This window comes from Dipodomys spectabilis, unplaced genomic scaffold (assembly GCF_019054845.1).
Source record: "Dipodomys spectabilis isolate Male_0828 unplaced genomic scaffold, ASM1905484v1 ptg000002l, whole genome shotgun sequence".
Lineage (NCBI taxonomy): Eukaryota > Metazoa > Chordata > Mammalia > Rodentia > Heteromyidae > Dipodomys > Dipodomys spectabilis.
The window spans coordinates 21,826,411-21,852,170 of record NW_024870679.1 but is presented as its reverse complement, the minus strand read 5'-3'; the positions used below and the strand labels follow the sequence as shown (position 1 = coordinate 21,852,170).

The following is a 25,760-nucleotide window of genomic DNA, read 5'->3' as shown; positions in this document are numbered from 1 at the left end:
AAAAAAAACTTTAACCTCTAATGTATGGCAGTCTTCAGCAGCTAAAGATGCCAAAGGCATGGAAATGAATTTGTAATTCACACTGTAGTAGTTTGGATTTGCATTAGGTACAGTTCACTGTGTGGGAAGAATTATTAAAGCAAGGGCTGTCTGATTATTATTCTGGTTCTTCTTTTGCCCCCAAGACCTAATTGGAGATGTTACACTTTAAGGTAAAACTGTTAAAGAGAGTATAATATTGGTTAATTAATTATTACATATAAATAATGAAAAGAGACCAATCGAGCTCAACTAAATAGCTCCAACAATGTCACTGAACAGCTACAGTTCAGCTAAGCAATTGATAAACAGTATCAGCCAAGGAAGGCAGAAATAGAATCTTTTAAATTCGTCCCTCTACCTGTTTCCTCATAATGAAAAGCAGTAATAAGGCATTTTCTATATGACAATGCTAGAGAAAATGTGATTGTTGAACAGCAAGCATTGTCTGTGTATCATTTAAACCTCAGAATAAAATCACATCTGGTAATGCAAGATTATTTCTAATGTTATTGACAGGACAAAAAAATCATCCTATCAGTAACACAGAAAGAAAGACTCATCATGCAGCAAAGAACAATCAATGGAAATGCAATTTTCACTGTTACAAGTCATTAAGTGGAAGATATATGAGAATCAGCTTTAAATATAACATATAACCAGAATCTATTGTGAACCCATATAATAAAAATAACTTTTTAAAACTACATCAAATCAATAAAGTATTTATTTAATAAAAATAAAAGTCCTAACCCCTGGGTGTTGTTATTTTGAAAGTTCTCTACAGACAGAATGAAAATGAGATCTCATCTCACTGACTTCAGAAACACATAAATAAATTACCCTAACAACTCTCTGGATACTGTCATGGATAAACCCATTTCACAGATAAAGGAAATGAGAGGCAAGGTAGGCAATTTACTTACCGAGGGTGATGCTGCTGCATCTACATCCAGCACTGTAGGTGCAGTACATATTTCTCACTGGATTTCCGATAAAACTGTACAAAATCCAGAAATTCTTGCTAAGGAGGAATTTTCACCTTGATCTATTTTTTTGCCTCTTGTTCTACTTCATGTCCCTATATAATAATCACAGACACATAATTTTGCCTTCTGATAAATTACCCAGAATACCTGATGCAAATCATGCATTCCATCTGGGAGCTAGAGTACCTCCCATTATGCATGTTCAATGGTTAAAAGAAGTTAAATGTATTTGATAAAATTTCTTAGATAGAATTGTATGTATCCTTATTATACTTCATAATTGTTACTTAGGTAATTTTTCCTATACTAGAATTTGAGATCATGGGAAATGAGGATGTTATTAATAATGTGGTTCTTTTGTAAGGAAGCATAGTTTCTGATACACAGCTGATACTCAGAACATAAGATAATTACAAGGCAAGGCCAAGAAAAGCAGGCTTAAAAGGAATAACTTTTATCTCTATATTAAAGCTAATCACCTTTTTAACACTAAATAAAACTTTTAATGATTAAAAAAAGTTTAGATGGTTCTCTGACTCTCCTCCATTAGAACATAAAATCTGAAGGATTCTTTCTAATCTGCCTGGGCTCCAGAAACCATGTGCTAATGGCTTTTGCCACAGCCAAAAAAAACCAGACTTCCATAGGGCTGTCATGGCCAAGTCCATCTCCACAGGGCTGATTCCACAAAATACAGACCCTCCCTCATTCCTTTAGAATTTACTGTTCCATCACATAAAGGTGACAGCCAAACCCTCATGCATGACACCAAACATTTAAGATTTGGCTAAGTCACATACGTATTCGTACACATCATGTTATTACTTATTCCATTTCCTGTTGCTATAGACAAATGCCTGAGACTGGATAATGTTATCAAGAAAAGAAGTTTGAATCTCTAGAACTGTGGTGACATCTGCCCAGCACTGGTGATGATTTCATGGTATATGACCTCATGGTGGTAGTAGTGATGGGACAGGAAGAGATCAAATCACCTGACCTCTAGAACTATATGAAGGGGCCAGGTTTGCTCTTTCTATAAGAATCTTCTTGAAAAAATTAACCAAGAGCTCTATGAAAATGACCTTAATCCATTCCTATCTCAACATCTCAAATGACTTCTTCTGAACGCTGACTCTTAAAGTCTCCACTAACAATTTTAGCATAACGATGGCCAAGTTTACCACAACTGTTGGGAAACAAATCACACTTAGAGCCTAGCACACTGCAATTCATGTTTTGGCATGCTGATCTTCTCTTTCCCCTGAGGAACTGAACCCTCTCATTCTTATATTCCTTGTGCCTAGAAACTTCCTTTCTGCTGTTGAAATGCTGCTTACATATCAAGACCTACCTAACATGCTCCTTCATCTCACTTCCCAGTGTAGCTTTCTGATGTCTCTAAGTATCACTGTCTGCATAGAATACCTAGTAGGGATTGTGTGTGTGTGTTGGTGAGAGAGAGTAGGAGCTCTTCATACAGTTGGCACACTCCAGCAGTACTTGCCAGATAGTGTTTGCTAAGAAGTAGCCTTAGTATTTATAAGCCTTAACAACTGCCCACTTTCACATCAACTAAGCCCTGCTTGAATCAAATCAGAAATCGCCAATTATAATCTTGCATTTATTGTTATTCTTGCTATATTCTTGTATCCAAAAAAGTGTACACAATAGTTTTATCGTGTTAATACTTAGCTGTTCCTAAGATGGGGGGGAGAAGATTGGCTGTTACAGATTGCTCAGATTTTCCTTCTGGCTAGAGAGAAGAACGTTAGGGAATTGAACAACCTCCCTGTTCTCTTTTCCACAACTTAAGTGTTTCCTGTGTTACCTACAAAAGGACAAGACGCTAGATGAGAGCAAGATCTGGAAATGTGTGATGGGAAGGACCTGGAGTACAGCCGAGCATTGTTTTGGGAGCTCTCAATAGATTTGTTTCCCTGCGGGGAAGAAAGACAAGATGTAGAGATTACCGCAGACTCGGGAAGATATGTGCTCAGACCTTTACAGAAAACGTCTGTTAAGCCCACCCCATAAGTAAAGCCCTCCACCAAGACACTGGAGTGCAGAAACTTTTCTGATCCAGGAATCCTGATGCTGAAACTCAGGTCTTCTGGCATCCAAGGATAAACTTCCTGATGATGCAAACGTTCATCAGGAACAGTGCCTTGGCTAGAAAGGAGGACCTGGGCAATCTGCAACTGAACTCCCCCAATGCTCTGCATCCTCAGTACCTCCTCCCCCGCCCCCGTCTCTACCCACTTCCCTCCCTGGCCTGGGCCTCCTACTCCCCGCTCCCACAGTTCACCTTGTAGGTCTCTTGCTGGACAGAGGATATGTGACCGGTCCTTCCCTAGGTCCAAGGCCTCTGAGGGGGCCTCTGACCCCTGGCACCACTGTCCCAGCGCCTTCCCGCGCACTCGCTGCAGATTTCCCTTGGAACATCTGCCTTTACTTCCATCTCCCATGTCCATTTCAAGCCAATGACAGTGACAGCAAGGAACTGGTGGCTCCATTGGTCCTTCCAGCACTGCCCGCGCGAGGACCCGAGCACCTAGAGAGTAGAGTGGAATGCCAGGAGAGCAGGCCATGGGGTGAAGGCAGGGATGCTTCCATCTCTGAGCTGAGGAAGGTGCGCGGCCTTGGTACTCACATGACCTGGGGGTGCCACCACATCTCTCCACACGCATGTACTACCTGTCTCTAGGGGATCCTGAGCTCAGCTATATATATATATATATATATATATATATATATATATATATATATATATATATATATATATATGCCAGTGGTGTGTGTGTGTGTCTCCAGATGATGGTGAGCAATTGAGTGTACATGCCAAACGTTCCTACTGAATGGATGAACATAACCACTGATCCGGCACTACACATAAGTGGTATTCAATTATTTTCATTTATTTTCAGGGATTGGTGGTGTTTGGAGGAGGAAGTTTGAACTCAAGGCCTGGAACTTGTTGGGCTGGCTCTCTACTACCTTAGCCACATCTCCAGCCCAGCTTTTTGCTGGTTATTTTGAAGATGGAGTCTCTTGGATTTTCTGCCAGGACTGGCTTGGACTATGATTATCCGCTAGATTGTAGCCTCTGGAATAAGTAGAATTACGGATGTGAGCCATCCCCAGCAATGGACTGTCTTATACCCAAAGGATAACTCAATTAGGCTTAGTCACAAAACAGTCTCTTTCTGATCATCTCTGGGATATGTTTTATATACAATGAGAAAGAAAACTGTCATCCATTACTCCAAATGCTAATATTAGCTACTTTCTTCACAAGGCTTTCATGTGGACCAAGTTAATCCTTTTTCAAAAAAAAAAAAAAAAAAGACCCTCTCCCACTTACTAGTTCATTGAACCACCAGGACTGGAACCTGCAATATCTCTACTCATCTATCAGCTATAGAACCTAATAAAGTAGGTTCGCCAACTTTCTTTCATTTTCCCCAAATTTTGATGAGTTTACATGGTAAAGTGTTATGCTGTTACCCTGTCTTCTGGAAATCTAATCCTCAGATAACAGTTAAGTGCCTAGATCAAATCTGCAGAGAGCTGGTGGAAATACCCATCCCATTGCCAGAGCAATCGGAATCAACACCAGAGCATACCAGAACTTCAAGTAGAATCCTGTGGTTACCAGAATGCAATCTGAGTAGCTACCAGTGACTGTAGATGAATCAGGTACTTTCTGTTCGGTTCGCTGCTGCTGAGGACAGTGAAACTGCAGGCCAAATGGCTAACAAAATAAATCAGCTTTGACATTTAAATAAGGCAGAAATGAAATCACATCTTTACCTTTCTTATCCCTTTAAGAACTTAGTGCTTTAGTTAAAACAATCAAAATAAGTGAAATTTTCTTCATGTCCTTAAAGACTAAAGTGACAGGGCTTCACATGAAAAAATTTTCAGTTGAAGGACATGAAAGTTAGAAATGACAGGATGAAACGGTTTGGCAACTGGATATAAGTAATATTGGACTGACAAACCTGGAGCTACAGAACAAACTCCAGCTAGTTCTGAGGAGTCTTCTGTTCATTGGTACTGCTTTTTGACAAGTCTATTGCTTCAGTTTGGGAGTCAAAACTTAATAGAATTAGCTGAATTAGCTTATTTTTTTAAATCCATTTAATTTTTCCCTGAATTTGAGTTTTCATTTGTACTCTCTACATTATGATGTAAAACATTTACTGAACAAATACCAATTTGAGCTAAAATGATATTAGGTTTTGATGATCTGCCTATTTTTAGCCTAAGGACTAAGTGATTTTCTGTATTCACATTTTCATCATTTTAATGAAAATGGGGTAATATGCTGAAATGGTACTTCCTTAGATTGTATTAAGGTTTATATAATCTCAATTTTTCATATATCCTATCATGTACTTTTCCTCTCTATCAGATGTATTGTGAACATGCAGGTATATTAATATTTTTACCGCTAACAGCATGCTGCAAATGTAAAAATTATTTTTATGTTTCTTGATCCTTTTAAAGTATCTCATTGTTACACTAGAAACAACAGAGCTGTATCAGAACAAAGCATGAATAAGTATGCAGAGTTTTGTGATTATCATTAAAGGTTTCCATTACCACAGTGTCTATTTAATACATAGGAGAAGTTTCATATCTGTTTACTCCTAATCTTGAGACAAGAATTCGAATTTGCAATGTGTCTAAGTGGCGCCTGTTTGAGTAATACTCTAGATACTCTTCGGTCTTCAAAAATCTTAGCATTTGATAACTGCATAAAATAGTTCATGATATTTTAGTATCTCATACTATTGTAATTGTTTTATATTGTGATAATACAATTCAATATTACTCCCTGAATACAGTAGGTATACTATATTTTTAAAGGTGGACATTGAACACTATTTTACCTTGTATAAAACAGAATTGCACATAAAAAATTGATTACAAAGTGCTAACATGTTTTTAAAAAAGACAGACACAGCTGTCATGATAAATATTGTTTCTTACAAATAATATGGCAAGCTTTGAATAAATGCCAGCTTTGTAGTTCAGCCACAAATAGATCTTTGTGTTTATACATGAATGTAGTTTCAGATAGCCCTCAAAGCTTCTAGATATACCATAATATTTTGCCAAGTTCTTATTTGTTAATTTGACTTTAGACTCCTATTAAAGACAAACTTTTGTTACCTAAGGCCTAATAAATACATATGGGCTTTCTGGATGGCATTCTGACTACATTCTTAAAACATTTTACATTATTTGTATATCATTACATTGAAAATGTCTTCCTTCTTGAAACACTGTTTCAAATAGTCCTCTAAATTACCCAACTCTCAAGTGACAGATCCTACTAATTCCTTACACTACTTAAATTTTCAGTTACCAAGTCTACCACCAGTGTGTTATCTGATAGGGAATTAAATATCTTGACTTATTTTATTAGTGAAAGAATTGGCTCAGTTTGCTCTTTTCCCAAGTATCTCTCTCTTGTGAGATGCATTGCAATAAAAGGTGCTATGGACAAATTCATTTGAGACTGATGCATGCTCCAGTCTCTCTTGGGAGAATCCTAATTTTTGTGGGTTTGTTTGTTTTGCAGTGTAGATGATTGAGCTCAGGGTTTTGTAAAGGCTGTACATTCCTGTACATTCTCAGTGTATCCTAGAATACCAAAGACTTGGGAAGTAGGGGGGGGGGGGAGTAATTGAAAGTGTGTGGGGGGTAATTTAAAGTTGAGAACTCATTCAATTTTTACACTATTTTCTGAATTGTTTAGATTATGGTGATCAACATTTGGTATCATTCCAAGTTAACTCTCTCCAAATTAGTTGACAAATCTAATTTTGTCTACAAATTAGTTCAATGGAAGTGGAGGTACAGCTTAAATGGTCAAGCATCAGTATTGAGTAAAAAAGAGGGAGAGCACCAGGCGACCAGTATCTTTGCAAAAAAATGCTTAATGTTCACTTTGCTTTGAAGAAACTATGATGTTTTCTAAGACTAGAAATTGCTTTAAGATTATTTTGTAATTATTTTAAATATCAAATTAAATGTATATATCAAATGGTATATATTTATATATCAAATTATATACATGTATATATTTATATACATGTATATACATTTGATGAGATATACTATCATACATATTGGTGTCATCTTTATCACTAAGAAAGAATAAAAACTCAATCCTTTGTAGAATGTTTTAACTTTATAAAAATAGTATTTATCAAAATGTTTTTAAACTCAAATTCTATACTACTTGCTTGTCAATTACAAAAAGCAAGAAATGTATGTGTATTAAAGTACTCAGCACATGGTAGGACTCTTACCAAAAGTGCTTCCTTTCCTTAAAGAAAAACTAGTCTGGAATGGGATTATAACTCAGTAGTAGAGCATTTGTCTAAAAATGCAAGGCCCTGAGTTCAATTACTAGTATTGCAAGTAAATAAATTTTAAAAATTCTAAATGTTATATATAAATATCTAAACAAGATTGTGAATGGCACTGATACCAAGATAACCTTCCTTTTGAGACTTAGTGTGTTTCAACAATGATAAAATTATAAATTTCTGGAAAAAAAATGAATGTCATGTGTGAGATGCTGGCATATTTCTAACCAGATTAGTAATTCTAATTATTAATTAGTAACCAGATTGTAACTCATATTGCCAGAAAGACACAAAAGTATCACTTCTACATTTTAGAACAATTCTACCATCAACTAAGAGGGGAGATGAAACAGTTTTACTTAGCCTGACTTTTATTTATAGAAGTAGTGCTTCCCTGTAGTACATAGTTCTTGGTGTCCATACAGGAGCAAAAATTACTATGGAAACATATCTCATCATCTTGAAGGCTTAATTGGGAGCCAGTCTCTTATTTTTTTTCATTTCAGTCTCTTATTAAAGCCAGTGTCTGTGTGTGTGTGTGTGTGTGTGTGTGTGTGTGTGTACACATGCATGTGCACGTATGTTAAGGAAACTGAACGAAGCATTTGATGACATATGGTAGCTTTCCTGTGTGAACTTTTATAACATGTCTGAGTAACTGGCGTAATTTCACCATTGAGAGATCACGTGCTGGAGTATGACACCCCAATGCTAATTGCACATTGTGTTGACATTTCAAGCATATTTTCTACAACAACATTTGTATTCATAAACAGGTAGTAAAGCACAGGGGGATAATTTGAGTCATGATTCATGTTAACAAATGGATTGCTTTCAAGCTAATTCTCAAACCCAGACTCTTCTGCAGGCCCATTCGTATTCAGAAGCTGTAACACATACAGCTGTTAGTGTAGGGACTGACTAGTACAGGGCCAAGGGCTGCTGCTATTTGAAAAAAAACAGTATCATGCTTATCCCACTACTTTTTGTAAGGTAAGTCTTCTCGGTAATTTAGGCGTTATTAGCCAAGCTATAATTGATGTGTTTATAATGCAATAGCTTATAAGCTAGTAACTGGGTAAGGAGAGGGGTGGAGGTAATTCAATAAAATTTTTAGTAAGCTCTTAAATAACCCAGTTAATACATAATGTGTTGTATATACTACATAATGTATTGTATATACCATATCACTATTTATGATAGAGAAAACTTACCAAAATGGCAATGATCTCAAAGTGTGCAGTTTTAATAACCAGTGTTTGTTTTTGTCTGGTATTTGTAGTCATGCATCATGCTTTGCATGCCTATACCATTAATGTTTTCTTAGGAACATCAATTTGGTTCCTAAAACTCTCAGCCAAAAAACAGAACTTGATCCAATAAAGTATTTTATCTAGGTTTTATTGTTGCTCAGGCAAAATTACACAAACATAAAATTCCAAGGAAATCAATTTTTAAAATGCATAAATTCTTTTGTCTTGACTTTGTCCATGCAAAGCTTCAAAGAGAATTTAAAGAAGGAAAAAGAAAAAGGAAAACAAAAAGAAAGCAGCATAAAAAAAAAACTTTTCTCCATGAATATATTTCTAAATTTAAATTTATTTACAAGACATTAGTCCAAAATATTTATATATCTAATAATTAATATTTATATATCACTTGAAAACTTACATTTCTTAATATTAAAAGAAAACCAAATACTTAAAAATTACCAGATAAGAGAACAATTAATTGTAAAGTTACACTTTTTTGTTATTAACTATTATATCCAAGTAAACTAAGATTCAAAATGTAAATTAACATTACAGAACAGAAAAGGAAAGCATCTTTTTCACTCTTGAGGTATTTCCTATTGTTTTCAAAAGAATATACATTTAAGAATTAATCAGTGCTTTACAGAGAGTTAAAATAATGAAAGGTAAGACCCTACTAGGTTTTTGGTACTCTTGAAAAAGTATTCTGTATTTGTTTAGAATGAGTTTGAAATGTTAAAGAAGAAAACATTGACGTTAATTTTAAAAAAATCTGAAATTTCAAATTGGCAGAATTCCATATTAATCCACTTTCCAACATAAAAAAAGAAAATTGAAACGAAATCTTCTTTTGGTCTAGATGTATCTACTTGTGCAAAAAGTATTAGGTGAAAATAAACAATACTTGAGCAGTTTTTGGTTTTTATTTTAAGGAAGAAACTAGCGGTAACTTCTGTGTACTTTGGTCTAATTAGTCCTATGATAATTTTTATACATTTTTGCAGCTTATCAGGGATTTTTAACTATATCCCAGACAAAGACTATCATTGCTATTTCCCTATTTGATCCTATTACAATTTTGTACATTTAAGGTGAATAAAATGTTAGAAATAAAAGTTGTTCCAAATAAATTCAGTCCAAATCCGAATTACAACAGGACCTTCAACAAATTACAGAAATACATGATCACTCATCCACAAGACTGGATTTATTCATTGGAAATCTAATCTGCAGCCTCAAACTATGTTTGTAGGTGATGATTTAAAGTAAAAAAGTTGTTTTTCTTAAACAATACAGGAAACAATTCCAGGCTTACAGACTTAGAATCATTCCAGTCTTAAGATTTATCAAATGAGCAGGAGATTGTTTATGCATAACAAAATATAGGTTTTCATTGCAAGTAAACCAAATTCCCTTCAAAAAAAACCTCTAGTCAAATTAAGTAGCTATCAAATCAAGCTCTTTCTCTCCTAGAAGACAGAGACTTGTTCTATCATTTATGCTGAAATGTTTTAACCCTATAAGGAATGTTTTATATCTCCAAAACATTTCTACGGCCTTTGGAGACTCCCATGGGTCACTACTTTGTCTTCTCTTAGTTGTTCATTAGGGAATGGCACTACAACCACTGCAGGCCACAGCCTACCCGTAGTATTGGTAAATAAATAATAAATACATGGCTTTTATTCACAACTTCATCATATCAAACTCCAGTATAAATAGGCAAATGTGGACAAAAGAATGCTATTGCTTAAAATAAGGTCTGACTTAAGTAGACTGAAATGAAATTTGTTCATCAAAGAGCTGGATAGTTGCATACATTTACATTTACATCTTTTCTTAGCTGTATGTATGTGGGGAGAATTTCTCCCAGTTTTGAGTAGTCTTTTTCTTAACTAAAAAATTAATTCTTGTACTATTAAAGGTAGAAGTTTCAATTGTGAGTTAAGGCTGAAGCAAATGAATGGCCAACAAACTAAGTTGTGTTTCTTAGGAAGGAGCACTAATTTGTGATCCTCCATGATCACATTGTGAATTTAAGAGAAAAAGAACTAAAAATACTTTGAAAAATGCCTTACTTGTTGATCATTCTTACCGTGATTTTGTAATGTCCCATTTTAGGTTTTTTATCCTAAGAAACCTATAAAATATTTAAGAAGGTGCAAAATGGCCCCCTAAAACTGACGCTGATTTCGTCCATCCTGACAGATTACTGTCTTTCACAAAGACAACTACAGACTTGGTGTTGGTTGCACCAGTGAAGAAAGGTCTCCATTGGAACGCGGATGTTAAACAGTCATAATCAAATCATTAACAATTAAGTTGGGAAAGAAATGTATTCTTTCCTTCAGAATACATCCAAAAGGTGGTTTAAAAAGCAAACCATACATAGTTTACAACTTGGAGTTAAGAAGTATCCAGCCAATGACCTAATCCAGAATAATTTCGCCTCCTCAGTCCCCTTTCTGCTTTGGGATCACATTTTGATTTACTGGAAAGAGCTTTTAGAATATTCAACAGGGGTAAATATGGATGAAAATGGCAAATGATTAGCATCTAGGAGAAAAACCACTGGGAAAAGAAGTTTAAGTAAATACTGTACTTTCTGTACTTTCTGAGTTCAATCAATGACAGTGCTATCTGTATTTTTCTAAAAACCTGAGAGCTCACTCATTGGTTTTGGAACTGCAAGCAAGAAAAGTAAGTAAACTGCTATGAAGCTAAAGGAAAGAAGTATGAGACAGGAAGAAAACCTCATACTATATTTTGACATAAAAATAAAAAAATAAAATAAACAAACTCAAGGCTGTATCAATGGCCAGTAACATGAGGTCGCCGTAACCTGCTATTCCCCAAGCATGTAGATTACTTTCTACATTCAAATGGGAAACTACTGTTATTACACTTTGCAATGGAACTTGCATTAAGAAATTTAAATCTATGAAAGAGATATTTTACAAATAAAAACAAGTGGTATGAGACACAAAAGTCATATAGAAAGATTCTGTCATTGCCATCGTTTTCTGTTGCTTGGTTTAACTTGCTATGATAAGTAAAAATAAAAGCTATTTTTACACATTGTTTTTAACCATTTAGATTGTCTTCCATTTGAGATAAATATAAGATGCTCACTGAAAACATACATTATTATGAGTAGCTAAATTTCCACAAGAAAATTTTGGAGTATCAGTTTGGGATATCATCTAGTACTTTACAGTGTGGTATAATAATGATAAACCCATTTTATACTTAATATTACCACCAAGCAACACCAAGCTTCTAAATCGTCTAAATCTTTTGTGTTTCATTTTAAATGGAGACTATAAGTAAGAGAACTAATAAGATATTATACTACCAATTGTTTTTCAAGTCAAAAGTAATGTTACCTAGAAAATACATTAGTGCTGTAACTGGATCTTAAAGATCAATTCTATTTCATATACTCTGCAGCAAAAATAACATTTCTAGTAGGAAGGGATTAATTATAAACCTAGCAAATTCTAGACATTCACATATTTGTGTAAACAATTTTCAACATGGTTTATTACATTTCCAGAAAGGTTAGACTTTATATACTAAGTTTCCTGCTAATTCTTCTTTCATATATTATAATAAATATATGTTATTGGAGTGCATGTATGTTTGCATTTTTACACCCATATATGTCATATATACATAAAACAGCACTTAATGGTAACTTCCTTTGCATGTTCAACTTAAGAAAATAAATGAATTGCTATTATGCCTATCTCATGGCAATCTTCCTTTCAGTTTAAAAAATGGCCATATCGAGGTGTAAACAACGCATTGGAGCGAGTCATTCCAGATGAACTGTATCTCATGTGGCAGCTTGGTGTTCTCATGAAGTATTGGGTACTTCCTGGTAGCAAATACCTAAACACAAAGTGCAATAGATTGTTACAGACAAGTCACTGTTAGCTTCTCTTACCAAAGGGTTATATAATTAGTAATAATATGTTTCGCATAAAAATATTGCTATAACCAACAATGCAATTTCATATAAAAGTTTCCTAACAAAAGTTGGGGAATGTCACAGAATTTCACTCAAAGAGTGATATTAGCATCCCAAAACTATATGGGTTGATTTAGAATATATTATCAGTTCCTGTAAGTAATAGTTCCCTAAAACATGGGAAATGAGAATTTAATAAGAATTTGATAAGCCACAGTAAAAATAATTGTTTTAAGGATAACAATGACTGAGTATGAGAATGAGTCACTGATGTATTGTTAATCTCAAAGAAAAAGCTAAGGATTAACATTGATAACTACAGTATACATTTTATATTCTTAGACCATGTAGTGCTTATGAGTTCAAGTCATATGTAATATCACATGTGATATTCCCAGGTTTTAGAAAGACAGGATATACCATATAACATATCTATCAAGGCATCTCCTGAGACATAAACTCCTCATAAACTATTATTATTTATTTAATAAAATACATGAATACTAACAGAAAAACAGACAAATAATAACTATAAGAAATTCACTCAATTTCAGTTCAGGTCAAATTTATCAACAAATGAGACCTTTTTAATTGAAAGCTTTAGAAATTGGGAATTTCAAGGAATAAATTGCAGACACTTTTAATTTCTTTTCCTCTGTAAACCCTAAATCAGCATTATGCCAGTCCATTTTCATGTCTAGAGAGAAGTGGTCGAGAAAAACTACATGAACAAATGCAAACCGACAATATTATTCCAAGTATACATCTTAGAACTGAGGAAAAGCACACGTCATGAAATCTGCAGAGATTTGAGGAATTTCTGAGAGTAGAAGTAGCAGTAGAAGGAGACTGGCAATTAACAATGGTCTTGGGAAAATAATGGTATATGATCAAATGATTTACTTTGCTGTCTTTATTGCTGTCTGATACTAGGATCATCCAGAGATAGTAATATAAGCCTACAGATGTATGAAAAAAGTGAAGGTCAAGAACATTATTAGCTGCTTGCCCTATGAGGTAAGTAATACTGGTACCTAGGATACCTCTTTGTCCATGAAAAATTAGATTTGAGTTGCTTCATATAAGTTTTGCAGGAAGTAATGAATTCATTATAATCAAACTGCATACAATATTCAGAATAAAATAGATTTTTCCATAATATCCATAAACATTATTTCATCATGAATTATCTAATAATATCCACTAAATCTTTTACCTAATATCACAAACTATAAATAATTGCTCAAATCATTAAGTTAATAGAGCAGTAAAACAATATACAACAAACTAAATTAAATCAAAATTCCATAATGGGTGATGAATAATGAAACAACTGGTTTTTCACATCACAGATTATATAAATTATTTTCTTAATATTACTTGGGTAATTTATGTGGATTAATTATTATGTCAAGAGCTAGTGGAGTTATGATGATTAATCTGGTACCTTTTGCTATGAAACAAGCCTTGTCTTGCTATTTAGGGCAAAGGTACAAAATAACTAAAGTCTTCAATAAAAAGCACTATTTTGTATTACTAGAATTTTTCTGTTTCTAAAATGCATCAAGGATGGCTCTGATAATTATCCATTGAACAGAGTAACTTCTATAAACTTTTGTCAAAACTACTGTTATACAAACATTACCATTGACATCTTAGTAATATTTGTATCAACTTCTTTTGATTTTTTGAGTTTAATTTTTTTATTGTAAAGATACAGAGGGGTAACAGTTACATGAGTAAGGCAATGAATACATTTCCTATCAAGCATTGTTCCCCCCTCCTTTGTCTTTCCCCTACTATTCCTTCCCTCCCCACCTCCCCAGCTTCAACTTCTTTTGTTTTGAAATAGCCACTAAGTATAGTCTAGGTTGGCCTTGAACTCATGACCATCATTTCCAGTCTCACAAAAACTTTCAAATTCAAGATTTGCCACACACACAAAAATAATAGCACAGAGTTCAGAATCACAGCTAACTCATATAATTACATAAATAGTATTTCCTATGAGCTCAGCACTATTGCAATTGCTTTACAAATATTAACTCATTTAGTTCCAGGAATAATTCTGTAAGTAGATTTCAATCTTAACTACACTTTGCAGATGAATAAATTTCGTGAGAAATATGGGGAACAGAGGCCTTTACAATGGTCACCCAACTAATAAATGTCCAGGCAAGGACCCAAGTCCATGCAGCAGCTCCAGCAGGATGTCTCTTTGCACTACCCTGCATTGTCCAGACCACTGCACATAACTGTCCTTGTATACAAAACTCAATTTCAGAACTGAGGAGTGGGAGGGAAGGGATGATAGGAGAAAAACAAAGGAGGAGGCAACAATGCTGGATAAGAAATGTACTCATTACTTTGCTCATGTAACTGTAACATTACATTATTTTCACAATATAACACAATTTTAAAAACTTGGGTACAATTATTGTTTAATAGTTTTCACAAATATGAATAGTAAAATACCTAGGAAGTGGAAAAATATTATACATGCCACAAGCCTAAACTTTTAAATAAAAGCAGAAGTCAAAACATTTCTAAGATAAATGAAAAAGAAGAAAGTATGAACTTGAAAAAGCATACGGAATTACGCTGCAAAAAAAAAAGAGACCCACTTTGCTTACCTAAAGCATATGCTGTGAAATATTTTAAAGCCTTATAGACATATACAATAAATTACGTGCCTTCACATCTCCATTCATCTCTCTTGGGAGATCCCACACTCGATGAATATCAAAGACTATTTTTGAATTTTTTTGCAAGTAGACTTAAATAATACAACTTAATTTTTCTTAAACAGTTTATCTCAAGGAAGTACTACAGACTGTCTAGAGTTTATGTGAAGCACAAAAAAGTGAAAAAGTTTGAAGCCATATTTTGTTTTTCCAACTACTGGAACAAAAATAACTCATAGATACTATGTTCCTGAAGCAATCCCTCAAATGATTCTCTTTCCACAGACCTATCACATTTGTGGGAATATACCACTTGAAACTGATCGATGTGGAATCTGTGTGTCTTTCATGGGGCAGCTTATTGCTGACAACAGAGGATAGCTAGAACATGAAATATTTCAAGAGCAGTAGGGAACTAATCTTGATCTTCTTAGAATTGGATCAGGACCATGACTTTCGCTCAAATAAACTGATGTTCTAGAATTTAGAGAATAAGGGCAAATAAAGGTCAACAGACTAAGTAGCCTATATTTCTTGAAAACTTTTATTGCATTAAAATTATAGAACATAAGCAGGGCCTGTTAGTGCACACCTGTAATCTCAGCCCTTGAATTCAGGAGGCTAAGGCAGAAGAATTCCCGGTTCCGGGAATACCTGGGTGATATAGCAAAAAAAAAAAACAAATACCAAGGTGGGAGACATAGAAAAAAAAAAGGAGTGGGATTATATAAGGTAAAAGTTTATTATTTGAACCACTATTAAGTGTACAATTCAGAAAATAAAATTCATTCACAATGTTGTTATAACCATTACTAGGAATTCCAGAACTTTTTCATCTCCTCAAGCAGAAACACTATACTCATTAAATATTAAATTGGTTTATTTTATTTTTTTATTGTGCAAATACCATACAGAGGGGTTACAATTACATGAGCAAAGTAATGAGTACATTTCTTTTAATTTTTTATTGTGAAAATACTGTACAGAGGGGTTACAATTACATGAGCAAGATAATGAGTACATGTCTTATCAAGCATTGCAGCCTCCTCCTTTGTTTACCCTTCCCATCCCTTCCCACCCTTCCTCCCCCGTCTCCGTCTCCCATCTTCCGCGCCCCCCCTCCTCTCCCCTTCCCCCTCCCGCCCCCCCCCTCCCCCGTCAAAGTTGTAAAGTTCATTTTTCGACATCTTTTTTAACATCTCTACAGGTGGACCCATTGCAACAATGAGATGTATTAGACGTTATATTGAAAAGCGAACTTTAAATATTAAATTGTATTTGACCTTCCCTCCTTCTGGGCTAGGATGTAGCTCAGAAGTGGATGGATAAGGTTCTGGGTTCAATGCCAAGCACTAAAAAAAAAAATTTTTTTTTCCCATTTCCTTCCTTCCTAACCCAGTCTATTGGACTTTCCTGACTGACTATGGGTTGGTCTCTTTTACCTATCACTTATCAGTGAAATTATCGTGCTTGTCCTTTGGTTTCGGCTAATTGGCTTAGAATGTTTTCAAGGCCTATCTTTGTCCTACCATCTATCAGATTTTGTTCTGTCTTGTGGTTTACTAATATTTCCATTGTAGGTACCTAGCATATTTTGTTACTCTATTCACCTGCTGACAGACATCTGAGTTGTTCCCAGCTATTGGCTACTGTAAACATGTTTCTGTGAACACTGACACTCACATCTTTTTCAGTCCTTGCTTTTTAGTTTCTGAGTACATACTTAGCAGTGCAATTCCTAGATCATATGATTAATTTATATATAGCTTTTGCAGAAACTGCCAAACTATTTTCCACAGCTGCCACACCAGTTTACATCCTCACTCATACCGTGTAAGGACTCCAAATCCATACCCTTGCTGATATGTAATACTTTGCATTCTTATGATAAAATCCATCTTAATCAATGTACATTGCACTGTGATTTGAACTTTGGTTTTGTGTGTGTGTGTATGTGTATGTGTGTGTGTGCGCATGCACGCACGCGCACACATGTGCTCAGGCACGCGCCAATCCTGAGGCATGAACACAGGGCCTGGGTCAAGGCTAGCACTCTACCCTTTTAGTCACAACTCCATTTATTACTTTTTCTTTTTAAAAAAAATTTTTGGTGGTTAACTAGAGATAATATTCGTATGAACTTTCCTGGCCTGGATGGACTTGAACCACAATCCTCAGATCTCAGCTTCTTGAGTAGATAGGATTGAAGAGATGAGCCACTGGTGCCAAGCTGAACTTTGATTTCTGAGGGAAGGATTGTAAGCCCTGGTGAGTACTACCTCAAAATACTTGTATATTGGTAAAAGTGAAGTTATGGTTAAACCACTGGGCCTCTATGCACCACAGTTTTCTCGGCTGTGGAAAAAAGCTAACTGATATGCTTGCCTCATACAGAATAGAGCCAATAAAAGCGTTCATAAAAGTAAAGTATTATGTATCATATATACATATATGTATCATATATGTATCATATATATATGACCAGCTGTCTTACTAGCTCAATAGCACCATCAAACTATCTTAGCTCAAGGCTATGGATAATACCTAGTAGTTTCTTTTTTCTTTTTTCTTTTACTTTTCCATTTATTTTCTTCTTTTCCTTCAAGTTTTTATTTTCATTTTTTCCTTACATTATTATAGGATTTAGTAGATAATAGTTGAGATCATACCATTTATGATTTTATTTTAAGATTGTCTTACCTATTCTTAACACATTGTATTGTAAGTATAAGAACAAGTGTTGGCTTCTTTCATTACCAAAAGCCAAACAAAAATAAAAATCTGCTGCAAATTACATTATGATTGCATTGAATTAATAGAAATAAGGAGCTATTTAGAAAAGTCATATTAATAATAGTGATTCCAATGACAAGTAAGGTATTCCCTTTTTTTACACTTTTCTTGAATATACCTCTTGCACATTTGTTGTTAGATATATTCTAAGTATTAAATATTCTTTTGAGTTATTGAAAAAATTATAGGTAAAATTTAACATTATAGCTGTTTATTGTTAATATAGTAAATTATATTTGAGTTTCTTATACTGACTCATTAGCGTTGTTAAATTTTCCTGATTTATCTATGGATTTATTTATGTTTAATATAATATATATAATATTTAGTATGATCAAAATAATATTAAGTAACTAGTAATAAATTTTAGTTCTTTTTTCAAACCCCATGTTATTCATTTTTCTTGTTGTTTTCCTCATTGAAATAGCTAGAACCTCTAGTACAACTCTGAACAGAAGTAGTGAATATAGTCAATATCATCATGTTCATTTGAAAGGGAAAACTTTCAACATTTCAATCTTAATGTATGTTTGTTATAACATTTCTATAGCTATTGTTTATTGAACTGGGATTTCTTTATTTTCTAGCTAGCTAAGCAGTTTATAAAATATGAATCTATACTGCAGTCCATTGAGTGGTTTGTCTTCTGAAATAATCTTCTATTCCATGAATGAATGCAGTAACATACTGAACACTGCTTAATCATATAGACTGTCTGTAAACTGATACAATAAGCAGAGGTTGGTCATGAGCCATTACCCTATCCTCTGGGTTCCGTTTGCTAATTCTTGGTTTAGGATTTTTCCATCTATGTTTAGGGAGAGAGCTAACATTCATTTCCTTTAGGTTTTGTATCAGTGATACATTAGTCTCATAAAACAATAGAAGGACACTTCTCTTTTTCTGTTCTCTAGAAGGGTTTGATAGAATTGACATGTTAAACCATGGATTCCTAGTGGCTGAAAAGTAGCTTGGAGTTGCCAGTTTCTCCAATGGAATATGGTGCTGGTGTTCTAGAACTGTTCTAGAACAGTGTGAGAGTGTGTGTGTGTGTGTGTGTGTGTGTGTGTGTGTGTGTTTCCAATTGACCATCTTGTTTACACAACAACTGTATTTGCTTAGTTATTATAAGCCTACATATAAGAGTGGCTTTGAGCTTGTGCTTATTATTTTTATGACATTAAAAGATGAAGACCACTCTTTTCCATGTAATTAATACCATAAACTCATTAAAATCTTAGAAATTATTTCTCACATCTTTGATATAAATTTGACATCAATTTTATTTTATTATTCTTATTTTTAAAATAAATTAGTCAAAATGATATTTACTTATGAATTATTTAGGTTTACCTCATAAATATAACTATTTTTATATTTATTTATAATAAATATTTATTTACAAATATAAATTCATATGTACACTTCACAAGTAAAATTACTATATTAAGAGGTTGAGATTTTAATATAAAGAAAAAATGTTATAGATTCATTTTCTTATCCATGAGAGAAAAATTAACGTTTTAATGGAAGAATGTGAGTTAATTTACTTGAGCTTTAATAGCTAGATATCCATGGGAAAAAAAATGTTTATTTCCCTCTACTTCTTAGGTTTCCAAGTAGAACTAACTTCCAGGAGTGGAGAGTTCCTGGCCTCTTTACCAGGACTGAGTTACTTGGTTAGCATTAAAAAGAAAGAGTTCCATGTGGCTCAGCCCTTGTGCAAAGGGGATGCATGCTCACCTGCCCCACTGCCATCACTAAAGGACCAGACTTTATCTTCAGATATTGGTAATGGATAGCTTGGGTTGATCCAGCTCTGCCTTGGAATGGATAAGTTTAATTCTGGAATTCATTCAATATTAGAAAACTCATTAGGCTCATATCTATACCAAGTTCCCAAGGTAATGTTGATCAGAAACAATGCTACATTTTGTGATAATCTGCCTGACTCTTGTATTTCTCTCTCAGAGATTATGAACTTTGGCAGCAATGAAGAATGATGCCTCAAAATTCTTATACTCACAATACTGGAGTCATCTGAGCACTTAATCAGAAGTCCAGAACTTAGGATCAGGGATGACTGAGTTATTCCGGAGGAGAAAATCAAAGACCTAAACCAACTGTAAACCTATCTCTTAGAATAACCAGGAGGAATCATCTGATTTGCCTTTCCACAAGCTACATGATTCACCAATAGAAACTGGGTTACAAATTCTGGTATGGCAAGAATGATAATGCAGAGTCTGAATGCATTCTCTTCCTTGTAGTAGAATTTAAAGTTTGCCTGATCATCCTTTAAAGAGAAGGTCTTCATTTATGTTATTATATTTAAACAATCTGTCTCTTTTAAATCACTTTGAACTATCACTAAAAGTAAATTTTATTTAAATAATTTGCAACAGCCAAAGCATTAAAGTTGTGCAACATCTGATGTTTATGAAATTAAAATAGTTAACTTTATCTCTTCCATTGCTGTATCAGTTATTATTTGAAGACGAGTTAAAAAGGTTAGAGATCCTGCAAGAGTACAAGACAGAATCCACAACAAACACTGCTTAAAAATACCTCAATGTTTTTGTGGGAAAAGATTCAGTACTGTTGTACTATTACAGGTCATTTTTGGAGAAAGTGAGCTTTTAAGATGCACCCTGAAATCCTTTTAACAAATGGATGAATGTCTAGCTGTTTCAAAAAGAAAATCCAAGCTAGACTTAGTACATTAATCTCATTTATTCAACCCTTAACTGACTTTTTCCTTCTCTTATTTAGTTTTACAAAGTTACGGCTTATATTCTTTTATCTCAAATACTATTATAATTTACACATGATATAACTGAATTTAAATAGTCATCTTTAATTCTAATAGGAATTACAACTCTTCTCAGAAATTCTGAAGTGTACTTATCATGTGATTTTGCAGCTTAAAAATATTTTTTTTCTTACTTTTGGAAAACTACCTATCTTGACTGAACAACATTCATAACACTCGATTCTGAAATGGAATGTGACAAAACTTCACCTCGCACAGATCTGCTTGGTGATGAAGGAAGGTAGCAGAGGCATACTGAACAATAAAATTAAATCAAAGGCATCTTCCACACTGAAGTAGGCTCAAGGATAAATGCTGAAATATCCCTATTGGGGAACAAAAGTTAAATTCGTTACTATAATTTAATATTTTTCCTTAATTTGTTTGTTTGCTTCTTTGTTATGGGTAGTGCTAATGCCTTGCACTTGCTAGGCTGGTATAATATCACTGAGCCTTGCACCTCCAGCCTTCTTTTCTTTTCTTTTTTTGCAGGGGAGGAGGGAGTTCTGGTTATTTTCAGGTAGGGTCATGCTTCCGGCTCAGGTACCTGCCTACATTCCTGAACTGCAGTCCACTTATTTTAGGCTTCCTGTCAGTGCTGGAATGACAGGCGCACCACTACATCCTGCTTAGTTTCCCTCTGTTGGGATGAACTATCACAGATTTTTCTGCCCAAGCTAGCCTGGAACCATAATCCTCCCCATTCTCAGCCCCTCAAGTAGCTAGAATTATTAGTGTGAACTAGCAGTGCCTGGCTCTCAGTGGGCTTTTGAAAGAAGAAGTATGTAAAGCAAATGAGTTCATCTCTATCACCTCAAGTGTGTAATGGCTAACTCCACTCAGTCACTTAAAAGGGAAATAGTGTGTTAATTAAAAGGATTTTTTTGGGGGTGTCCAGTCGTGGGACCTGAACTCTGGGCCTGGGTGCTGGCCCTCAGCTCTTCAGCTCAAGGCTAGCGCTCTACCACTTGAGCCACAGCACCACTTCCAGATTTTTTCTTTTTGCTTATGTGGTGCTGAGGAATTGAACCCAGGGCCTCATGCATGCAAGGCAAGTGCTCTACCACTGAGCCATACATGGTGGACATGTATGAATTTTCATGTTTTAGATGTTTCTCTAGCTATGGAAGCAAAAAGAGATTCAGTTGCAAGCTGTGCTGTGGCATTCCTTTAAATAAAATTCCCAGGATCTAGAGAACAGAAATCAGTACCTGGAACTTCCCCAGTCAAGACCAAAGCCTGACAGTGATCCTCTTGTGTCCATCGTGTATTTGTAAACCACTAGCAGGCACTGTTTGCAAAGCTCCACCAGGCGCTGACAACATTGGAGCTGTAAAGGAGTCACCACCTCAGGGCTTTTACTGAATATGCTCTCCCAAGAGGATCTGTTGGCATAGAAACAGACATGACTTCATGTTTGCTGTTAAAAATGGTAACCAGCTATAGCACTCACTTAGCAACAAATCCAGAAAGAAAAGCAGAAATGGTCTGTAGTCATGATGGACGTTTGAAAGATACAGAAATACATAGACATTGGAAAATAACCTTTATAGTTGAAAATCTTAACAACTAATTTATATACTCTGTGTCTTTAAAGCTTTTGGTGCTACCAATCCATAGGTAGCTAAAAACATGGTTTGTCAACACCTCCTAATTACTAATTACTCTGTGTTAAAGTGTTTCTTAAATGTTCGGCAAAACTTCTTAAAATTTAATTTTTATTTTCTTGAAATCTTTATCTTAACATTAATAATAATCTCACAAAGGGATTAAAAAGTTGCTGCAATTTAGTTTATAATTGCTGTCCCATAAGAGAATTAAGATTTAAACACTTGATTATGGCCACTCCCTTTCAAAACATTCTCATACACAATTATGTCCTCGATAGGTATTCCTAGGACACAGGCTGTACTCGAGAGGTATATGTTACCTCAGGAAGGACTGACCTCCTGCAGTCCCAGCATTGTACTTCATCCTTCAGCATGATAAGTTTCTTCTGAACTCACATTCATGGCAAACCCCAATTGTTCATGCACACAGGTGTTTGTAGGTGCTTGTGTATGTGTTAATATTAAGAGTTCTTAAGATCATCACCATGGCTTAAATCGGAAAACACCTCAGCAGTAAAGATGAAAGAAAGGGGGGTGGGCAGAGAAAAGACAAAAAGAGGTACAGAGATAGAAACAGAGACAGAGTTGGAGAAAGAGACAAAGACAGAGAGATACAGACAAAGAAAGAGAGAGACAGAGACAGAGATGGAGACAGAAGCAGAAAGGCATATGGAAACAGACAAAGACATATTCCTTAGTGTAAAGGAAAGTCTTTATAAGCCTTGAAGAAAAAGTAGTTAGAGACTTGGTAATAGTTCAAGTCTCACTTTACAAAAACTGATTTATGTAATTCTCAGAGGAGAAGAGAGTAATTTTTCACAAAGGAAAAAGAATTAAGAAAAAATGTTTCCTAAAAACCTGTACATCCCAATGAGAAATTCAAAGACTCTATTTTTCAACCTTATGTAAATATTTGGTATATTTGAAATTAAAGAAAAGGCTTTAAGCACTCAAATTTTTGCTTCATTGAGTTTTTGTTTATTTGGTTTTACTAGAGAGGCTACTCTTAATTTTTAAGGGCCAAGATGGTCTCACAAAGATAGCATGTCATTAGTGAATACATTTTCCTACATAAGATAAAGAAACAAATTTTCCCTCCATGTTTTAACATGCTTGGGTCCAAATATGATACTGTTTTTTCTCTTAACAAAAGAATAAACATTTAGCCGGGCGCTGGTGGCTCACGCCTGTAATCCTAGCTACTCAGGAGGCTGAGATCTGAGGATCGCGGTTCAAAGCCAGCCCGGGCAGGAGAGACCGTGAGACTCCTATCTCCAATAAACCACCAGAAAACCGGAAGTGGCGCTGTAGCTCAAGTGGTAGAGCGCTCGCCTTGAGCTGAAGAGCTGAGGGACAGCGCCCAGGCCCAGAGTTCAAGCCCCACGACCGACAAAAAAAAAAAAAAAAAAGAATAAACATTTTTATTTAATAAATAATTATATGCTAAATAAACAAATTAAATTCAAATTATTAGAATATGTAAAAAAAACTTAACTAATGTATGCATGCATTTACACACAGAGATATATAGATATTGTCATTTTACTTAATTCACCCAAGAAAAATATTGGAGAAAATATATTAGGGAATGTGTTTATAATTAATATGTCATAATCCAGCATAAAATGTATATACATGTCACAGAAAGCACCATATTGTGTTGTTGCTTCCCAGTACTTTTCTCTCTACTAGAATTCTGATTATGCTTATGAAAGTTTACCCTCCATTTTTGAGGGTGATGGATATTGTTTTCTTCATACTTTGGTGCTATTTGATTACATCTACTATCAAACTACCCTAATTCAAATAGAAGTTTAGAGATGAAAAATAATAAATAAAATGGGAGAAAGAATAGGAAAATGGAAGCAAGATAAGAAGTCTTCTTTAACACTAATTGGATGTAACTTTCGGGATAATATCTAAGTTAGGATCAGTTCTGGTGACTCATTCTCTCATTCTTTTTTTAAAAAAAATTTCAAAATAAGTATGTAAACCAAGTTCCTACACTAATACTTATTTCTTTCTTGACTCAAGCTGAGTGGATCCACATTGTGCCCCCACCTCCTACCCACCACCTGCATTGCTGAGTACATGTGAAATGTCTCCATATGACTGTAGCATCTCTACAATCAATGTGAACAACACAAAGTTCCCTCAAACATTGAGTGGAGATAGATATACGTAAAAATACCAATGCTTGTATCCAAGAACCCAGGTTCTTATCTGCCTAATTTCTGAATCTAAATTCCAAAGAGAGAGAAGCACTAAAATAAGCGAATTCCAAAGAAACATTAAATGATACTAAAGGTTCTTCTGGGCTCTCCCTAATCCACAGAGAACTAGGAAAGGAAAAGGCTTAAATAACTTTTATTTAGAGATATAGTGGTAAGAGACTGAATACTAAACACCCAGGAATTAATGAGATCAAAGACTTAAAAATTCTAAAATAAATCAATAATCCAGTAACTTTCACCATGTTACATTAAAAACATCGAATAAGGAAATTATGTAAGGCAAGAAAGTGACTCATTTCTTTTGTCTCTTAAAAGTTTTAATAAAGGAGTGGCCAGAAAGCAATATCTGCAAAACATATTCTGCAATAATATATCAACTGAATGAATAACCATCAAAAGAAAGACTAATGAACTAACATACTAAACAAGGACATGCCTAGATGAGATGATTTCAGAATAGGAAAGTTCAGCTTTCTGTTTTCAAGTTCTGTAAAGTTTGCTTTTACCATAAGATTCTATTTTTTAAAGCCTTTTTTAACAAGATAAATTCTTACAAGAAAATACTTCTGGCTGGAGTCCAAACTAGATTCTCCTCTTTGGGGATTGATTGTTTTGGGGAAGGTTTTGACTGCAGAAGGTTGTGTATGTGTGTGTGTGTGTGTGTGTGTGTGTGTGTGTGTGTGTGTGTGTGTGTGTGTGTGTGTGTGTTGCTGTTTGTTTGTTTGTTTGTTTGTTTCCTGGCATGTTACTCCCTGCCTCCTCCTCTTTGTTTAAGCTGTTAAACTCCCCCAGGTTTCAGCTTATCTGTCACTTCCCAAAGTCACTGTTGGTGAGCCTTCAGGTATGAGTTTTAGTTTACAGAACCCTAGACTTCCCTTATCCCAGTGAAATATGGCAGCGCAACTTTATTCATGAAGATCCCCAGAGCTAGTCCCACAGAGTGATCACAGTCAGAATGTGAGGCACCCACACTCTGCAGGTCTGCAT

At 34.8% G+C, this 25,760-nt stretch overlaps 1 protein-coding gene and 1 long non-coding RNA gene across 3 annotated transcripts in view; both read right to left on the bottom strand.

The window, feature by feature from the left end:
• Positions 1-383: 383 nt before the first annotated feature.
• LOC122111829 lies at positions 384-8,680 on the bottom strand. The gene is made up of 3 exons (XR_006148052.1): positions 8,580-8,680; positions 5,229-5,233; positions 384-394 (listed from the first exon to the last, which is right to left on the bottom strand). It is a non-coding gene; the product is annotated as an uncharacterized LOC122111829 (long non-coding RNA).
• A 1,356-nt stretch (positions 8,681-10,036) lies between these two features.
• The window catches only part of Ttll7 (tubulin tyrosine ligase like 7), a 123,416-nt gene continuing 107,692 nt past the window's right edge, over positions 10,037-25,760 (bottom strand). Inside the window, exons 21-23 of one of the 2 annotated variants that reach the window (XM_042683119.1) lie at positions 22,141-22,314; positions 19,861-19,962; positions 12,474-12,561 (exon numbers count right to left, since the gene is read on the bottom strand). In XM_042683119.1, coding sequence (XP_042539053.1) covers positions 19,899-19,962; positions 22,141-22,314 — 238 coding nt within the window. In that variant the 3' untranslated portion in view covers positions 12,474-12,561; positions 19,861-19,898. Of the gene's footprint in view, positions 12,562-19,860; positions 19,963-22,140; positions 22,315-25,760 lie in introns of both variants that reach the window. The other variant, XM_042683111.1, reaches the window with a different exon arrangement.